Source organism: Phyllostomus hastatus, unplaced genomic scaffold (assembly GCF_019186645.2).
Source record: "Phyllostomus hastatus isolate PE091 unplaced genomic scaffold, TTU_PhHast_1.1 phas_contig_17, whole genome shotgun sequence".
In the NCBI taxonomy this organism is placed as follows: domain Eukaryota; kingdom Metazoa; phylum Chordata; class Mammalia; order Chiroptera; family Phyllostomidae; genus Phyllostomus; species Phyllostomus hastatus.
Window position 1 is genome coordinate 38,562,563 of NW_025333664.1, and position 7,664 is coordinate 38,570,226.

At 38.6% G+C, this 7,664-nt stretch overlaps 1 protein-coding gene across 1 annotated transcript; it reads right to left on the reverse strand.

The window, feature by feature from the left end:
* Positions 1-780: 780 nt before the first annotated feature.
* RBBP9 (RB binding protein 9, serine hydrolase) lies at positions 781-7,193 on the reverse strand. Its single transcript, XM_045833604.1, has 5 exons — positions 7,061-7,193; positions 5,437-5,479; positions 4,599-4,704; positions 3,001-3,086; positions 781-2,608 (listed from the first exon to the last, which is right to left on the reverse strand). Exons 1-5 carry the CDS (start codon positions 7,157-7,159, stop codon positions 2,373-2,375), a joined length of 570 nt encoding a protein of 189 aa, XP_045689560.1. The 5' UTR covers positions 7,160-7,193; the 3' UTR covers positions 781-2,372.
* Positions 7,194-7,664: the final 471 nt, after the last annotated feature.

Sequence of the window (7,664 nt, forward strand, 5' to 3'; positions counted from 1 at the left end):
AAAGAGGTCATTTTAAAATACAGCACTTCTGATAATAGTTAAGTGCATATTACATACAGGAGTAATCTTCGACCAAAACAGTGAGGCTCTAGACTCATGACAATACCAAAAACAAAAACAAACAAAAAAAAAACTTGTGAGTGAGGTCCTAATCCTTACAGTTAATTTTCCTTTAGTATAAGGTGTTTTGCTCACCTGAGAATAGATAGTCTCTGGAGTCTATCAAGGCCTTGCCACAGTTAATAGTAATCCATGATAACAGTCAAAGAGAATCATGAAAATCTATGATTTGATGGCTTAAATGAATAGTTTATATGGGATTCTTCCATGAAACTACTCTGATCTTAGTTTGGTGCTGAGTAAATTTTGTAGAGCCAAGAGTTTTATAGTGATCAACTAAGCAAACTAGTCAAATAGAAGTAATTTCAAGTTGAGTCACTTATTCATTATTGATGGTAGGTGAGAGGAATATAAAATACATGCCTTAAACTCCAGTGCTGTCCAATAGAACTTTCTATAGCAGTAATTTTCAACCTATTTTATTTCATGGCACCCATAAACTATACTAAAATTCTGTGGCACACCAAAAATATTTTTTTGCCAATATTAACAGAGAAAAGTATAACTTTGATTCATTCACACTGGATGGCTGTTGTTTTTGGCCATTGTCATTTTTTAAATTTGACAATCTAAAGCATAGGTGGCAAACACAAGGTCTGCAGGCAGAATCCAGCCCTCCACCTTGTTTTATCTGGCCTGGCCCCTTGTTTCTACCCAGTGGCAGTGCTGAGCTCTCACTTAACTGTTAGGGAGTAGTAACATTTATATAGTCCTAAAATTACATTCGGCCCTTTGAAGGCAACCGCAAGGTTGATGTGGCCTCCACTGAAAATGAGTTTCACACCCCTGATCTAAAGGGAAAGCAGTCTGTTCCCCTGACTAAACAGTCAGGTATTGCATGTTTTATTGCTGTTGTTGATTTTTAATTTTTATTTGTTGATTTTAGAGAGGGAGACTGAGGAAGGGAGATAGAGAAACATCTATTTGTTATTCTACTTATCCATGCATCCATTGGTTGTTTCTTGCCTGTGCTGCCCCTACTGGGCATCAAACATAGTCTTGGCATTTCTTGTTTTTCAGTTTTTATCTATTGATTTTAGAGAGGGAGAGAAAGGTATTGCATGTTTTAAAAATTCTTGTGGCACACCAGTTGAAAATTGCTGTTCTGTAGACTAGAAATTGTTAGAGGCAATACTAGGGATCGTAATAGGCAAAAATTGTTGGAAAATGAAAAAGGATTTTTTTGATGGGTCATGATCAGAAGAAAAATCATGGAATGATGCTTGAAAGAGATCTAAAGGACCATAGAGGTTAAAAGGTAGAACTCTACAGAACAAAAATTTGAGGAATGGAAAGATTATTTTAAAAAATAATTAAGACTAACAAAATCCAAATTGTTTCCGTGATTTTATCCTTTGACATTGTGTTCATTTCTCAGGCTTTATACAGAATCATTTAAAGCACCTGGCTAAGTTAATATGTATAGGCCACAAATGGATGGCTTGTACTTTGTGTGTGTTACAGTGTTTTTAAATTTTTTCTTTATACTGTAGTTGCCAACTAATCCATATGTATATAAACTGGACATAATTTGTGTACAATGTACATATGTCTTCCCTGAATATAAAAACCACTGTATAAAGTTTTTTCTTAAAAATCAGAAAATTGGCCACACCTTGCCACATTTCCACATGACATGAGTTCTCCACATTGCCCTTACCTTTACCACTGAGGTCTTATACAAAGAAGGTGACTGCTCATATTCCCTGCCTGATCCTTGCAAACGCCTGCTTCATAGCATCCTTATAATTTATTCTCTCTCAACCTGTTTGAGGGACTCGAACAGGTTGGGGGGCATGGTGTCAAAGGTGAAGAAGGCCTCAATCTGGGTTTAATATCCTGGGCCAGCTCAAAACAAGCAAGCTAGTGTTTTGAGCTCCAAGCCAACACTCTGGACCTTTAGTCATGTTTTCTTTCTCCAATAAAATAGAAAAGTTTCACTTCAAAAAGGAGTACAACTCTTATAACATACATGAAATCTATTTGTTTTACTCTGGACTGGAAGTCAGGAAACCTGGGTTCCATTTCTGTCTTACTCACTGGATGTCTGAGATGTCCTTATGTCCCTTATACTGGGAAAATACTGCTTTAGTTCATAGCAAGTTGGGGAGATGGAGAGTCTATAGAAAATGGAAATGCTGTTTGTAATTTAATTTGAACATTGAAACTAATGTTTGTTTTTGCAGGCATTTTTTATGATTATCTATAATCTTATAATTGCTCTATTATATTGGTATGCAAAACAGCAGAAATCACTGTGCCTGTACTGGTACTTTCAGCATAGACTTTACCACATTAATCAGTTCAGGAAAATCCATGTTCTGAAAGTGGCCACGGTCAGTGAATCTGTACAATTTGGCTTCCAACCTGTCAGCCACTTCTTGTTGTTCTTTCCAGGGAAGGAAAGGGTCATCAGTGGAGCCAAACTGTACAATGTGAGGGCAGTTGGCTTTGATCATCTCCCACTGCCAGGGGCGGTTGAAATATCCTATGGGGAAAAATATATACAACCTATCAGTGCCTATGGGTAATTTCCATTCTAGGCATTTAAAAATATCAAGTGAAGACCATAGCAGAAACACAAAGAATCAGAACCTAAGTGGTTTTCAAATCTGTAGGGCTTGATACCATAGGTACTTGTGAAGAGGAAGTATATGGTTCAAATAGTCAGGCCTCAAGGGTTCCATTCTAGACGATGGATTAGAAATGGTCTACAACCTCTCAAAGTGCCAAGCTTATATCTAGATGGGTAGTAAACATTTTTCATGTGCTTTTGCATTTTTTTAGCCTATCTGAAAGACAATGCTGTTTTAGAACCTGAACAACCAGCCCTATTACTAGTGGAAGGGCTTTTTCTGGGGTTTCTGCCTTCAGACTTACCACTTGCACGCTCATTTTCATCCCCCAAGTCTGACGTGTATGCAGACACTAATACAATGGCATATACTCGATGTGTTTCTGCATACCTGGAGAGAGAAATGATGTCAGCTAATATTTAATGTTAAACCTGATCACCAAAAAGTCAGTTAACCACCTGAAAACTCATTTGGTTTAGTTTACACGAAGCCTGTGCTATGCTGCTGAAGTTAAAATGAAAAATAGTAAGGAAACTGCCAAATTACAAAGCCAATGGTTAATCACTTAACCATGGCTACTTGATGAGTTTCTGCTCATTTCTTCAAGGTAGTCCAAACCTCTTCTGCAGTCCTTTCCAAATAAATATAAAAAGTATAACCATATTCCTTGATTTATGCATTAATCTACCTGTAATATGCATCAACATATAGATTTCCAGGCTTAGTCCCAGAGCATGTATTCAGAAGTTTGGGATCAAGTATTTTAAGGCACAACACCTCCCCCAACCCAACCATATTTTAAACACTATGCAATAGCAGAAAGGTATCTCTTTTATCACACACTCCATGTCATTGAACCTGGCAAATATGGAAGTAACCCAACCCTAACAGGCTAATTCAGCCAGCTAAGTCCCTAAACCATAGGCTTTATAAACCTAGAGAGATGTAATGTTCTATGGAGAGCATCAGGGATATATGTCCATAAATCTTAAGGACGGGGGCGTTAAGGAGGGAAGGAGTAACAACCTCTAACTGCTAACAAATATTTATTGAACACCTGCTATGTGCAGGACAGGGACTGTGGTTTCAGTGTCAGAGTGAACAAAGTCCACCCTCATGGACCTTCCATTCTATTGGCAGGGGACAGACAAGAAATAAACAGGACATCAGATGGTAAAGAGTGGTATAGGTAGTAAGGAGGAAAATAAGGTGTAAAGGGAATAGGAGCCAGTTGAGTTAGATTGCTGTTTCATATGGAGTGATTAGAAGATCTCACTGAAATGCCCTGGCCATGTAGCTCAGTTGGTTGGAGCATCATCCTGATATGCCAAGGTTGTGGGTTTGATACCCGTCAAGGCACATAACAAACGTCAACCAATGCGTAAATGGATTAAACAACAAAGATCAATGTCTGCCTCTCACCAATAAATAAAAATTTAAACATTAAAAAAAATGGCCTTACTAAAAGGGGCCTAAAGAGGAGGAGAAAGCCATACAAGTATCTAGGGACAGAGTTCCAGGTAGAACAAGAAAAAGTATGGGCCTAAGCTAGCTAGATGTACACTTGGCATGTTAAGGAACTGCAATGAAGCCTGTAAGCAGCCTGGGGGCAGTAAAGGTAGAGATGACATCAGTGCTACTTGGGAGCCTTGAAGACTGAGGAGTTTTTCTGAAAGGATGGTCAGCTGCTGGAGTTGGAACCACTTGTTTTAAAAATACCACTATCTCAGTAAAAGCAAAAAAAAATCACTATCCAAACTAGAAAGGAATTAGGACAGATTATGTTACTGTTTTTGAGGTCAACACTGTTTCCTCTACAGTGGAAACCAGATATACACAAAGTGTTTCTGAAACAAGTTTGGTTGGAGCCCACACTGGGTGGTAATTCAACAAGGATCACACCTCATGGCTGCAACGGCCCCAGAACTGTGGCCTATGATAATGGTCTTCTCATCACAGTGCAGCTCTGTCTCCATGAAGGGCAGCCAGAAGATCTCTCGGGCTATAACTAAGGTTCAGGATAAAGAAAGAGTCTGTCACTTGATAGAGACAGCCTTAGTCGAATGCTGCCCACCTTTCTAATAGATGACTACTAAGTAGTTCACAACTTTTAAAATTTCAGGACCAAATGGGAGATAGGGCCATTTCAATGTAGCCAAAGATTTGCATGTTGCTATTTGAAAAAAAATCAAACCTGTAGTTTTGGTATTATTTTTTACCATTTTCTTATAAGAAAATACTGAGGATATAATGAAAATAACTGATGCTTTAAGCTTCCCAACTTAAAATGACAGTATTGCCTCTCAAATCATTTCTTTCTTTTCAAAATGGGAATTCCTGAGACAAATCATAGTCAAACTCAGAACAAAAGTGGCACTGTTAATTGTTAAATATTAGGATTTTATAGATGCTATAAAGTTTTATCCTATCTCTGCCTCAACTGAAATATGCATAAATTTTGCCTAGAAATATCTATTGATTTATAGAAGGGAAAATCAATTGCTTGAAAAGTTGAAAATTAAATTTTACCAAGTCCAAGTGCTTTTCTTGATCCTTACTAGAATTTTCTATAATATTTTTTCTTTGTATTCACCCTTCTCCCCAAGCTACTTGCCATCATTCATTCTTAGGTATATACTCTCTTTGGCTGCTCTATTATGATACTCTTGTTTTCTACCAGGAAAATGCAAGATCAAAACTGAACAAGATGAGACTATTTGAAAACACTTTTAATACTCACTTGGATCAGGCATGTTTTTAGCCAAACACTGGAAACCAGGTATCTATGACATAAGGGGAGGAAAAGCTGTAATAAACATGTTAATTACAACTAATACTTTGTTAATAAGGTATGCTACCACGCTGGCCAGGTAGCTCAGTTGGTTAGAGTGTCATCTGATACACCAAAATTGTGGGTTCAATCCCTCGTCAGGGCACATATAACAATCAACCAATGAAGGCATAAGTAAGTGGAACAATGAATTGATGTTTCTCTCTCTCCTCTCTTCTTCCCCCTCCTCCTCCCTCTCTCTAAAAACCAATAAATAGCCCTGGTTGATGTGGCTCAGTTGATTGATTGACAGCCTGCGAACTGAAAAAGGTTGCCGGTTGGACTCCTGGTAAGAGCACATGCCTAGGTTGAGGGCCAGGTCCCCAGTGGGAGGCATGTGAGAGGCAAGTGATCGATGTTTTCTCACACTGACATTTCTCTCCCTCTCTTTCTCCCTTCCCCTCTCTAAAAATAAGTAAAGAAAATATTTTAAAAATAAAAAGCAATAAATAAATGAGACAATATGATCTTTATTCAATAAGTGTTTGCTTATGCTGTGAAATGAAGTGGGTTAAACACTACAGGATTACATATGAATGAATACACAATCCCTCTAATAAACTTCATCTGTAGTTCCAAAACCAGCCAGCTCTATAGGTCTCCATATAGAAAGACCTGTATCTATAAGTGAATATGTTCAAGACAGGCTGACTTGGGGCGAAACAGACTGTGTGCCAGGAAGTAGATAAAATGTAGTACAGAAACTTGGAATCCCATCCTCTTGGACAGTTCCAGCTGTTTTGGTTTATACCTCTGGCCATGGATTTTAGACGTAACTCAGGGATTTTATTCACGAAACACTCTATAGCTCTAGAGGGCAGCAACACAGGAAGCGATCTTATTGTGTTGGTTATGGAAGATAATTTTTTAAAAAATCAAGATGCACAAGACACCCTACAGTAGAATACCATTTTTATAAAGCTCACAAAGAAGTCAAGTTAAGCAATATGTTTTTTAAAGGATATACACATAGGTTGCAAATGTATTTTAATTTTACAAAGAGCAAATGAAAACAATTTAGAATGACCGGGAAATGGGATGGGTAGGGACTCACAGATGGCTTCTATTGGTAATGTACTAGATTTTAGTTTGGTCAAGGATTCTTAGGTATTGATTACATTAGTCATAGTTTACATATTACATATATGCCCTTCGTATGTGTTAATATTACATGTTAGATTTTTTAAAAATCTGAAACAGGAAGAGAGCAGTAAAACTTCTATGAGTAGTCCCAAATCTGAACCAGTAGCAGACACCGCCGGGGGCGGGGCGCTGGGAGGGTTGGTCTCCGTAGTTTTAAGAGATGGTGCTTTGTACTCTAAAGACCAAGCCAAAGTCCTCCGGGTCGTTTTATCAACCTTCGGATCACTAGTTTTAGACTTTAAGACAGGTCGGCAGAGGAAAGGAATAAACACACACAGAGCTTGGACTTGGGGGAGACTTGAAAGGCACACGTTCAAACTTCAGTCCTACATCTCTTCCATCCCCTCCAGCTCCAGGCTAATTTCCCAGCACAGCAAGGGGAGTCTCTTACCTGGTCCAGCGCCTTCTTCACCCAGCCATACCAGCCGTGGGTGGCCACATCCCCGCCTCCGTTCCCGGGCACAATTACAGCCTTGCTAGGAGAAGCCATGAACACGTAGCAGCAGAGCAGGGTTTAGAATGCGGGAGGGAGTGGACCCGGAAGCCTGCACTGTGGCATTCTGGGAATTGTAGTTCTAGGAAGCCATTGGGCAGCTCATTCACTCTGGCCTTTACAGCACAGAACAGTCAAAATCATACCTTAGGGGTTTCCATTGCATGTACAAGACTGTGACAAGCCCAGAATATGCTATCTCTTTACTAGAATTATTGATATTTCCATAGGAAACTGTGCTAATAGTTCCAAACATGCAGAACACAGCCCATTTATTAGTTGAGGATTCCTGGAATTCGTATTATTTTTTCTTCTGATTTCAAAATAGTTCTTAGTAAAACAGTCAATATTAGCCCTGGTTGTTATTTTTGATTACTTTAAACACTATCCTTTAAAGGGTTTCACTGTTCCTGTAGAAGAGCACGTGGATAACATTAATACTTAAACTGCTTTGGAGACTGTGGAAACTGAGATAGCAATGAAATGGTTTATCTATCATAAT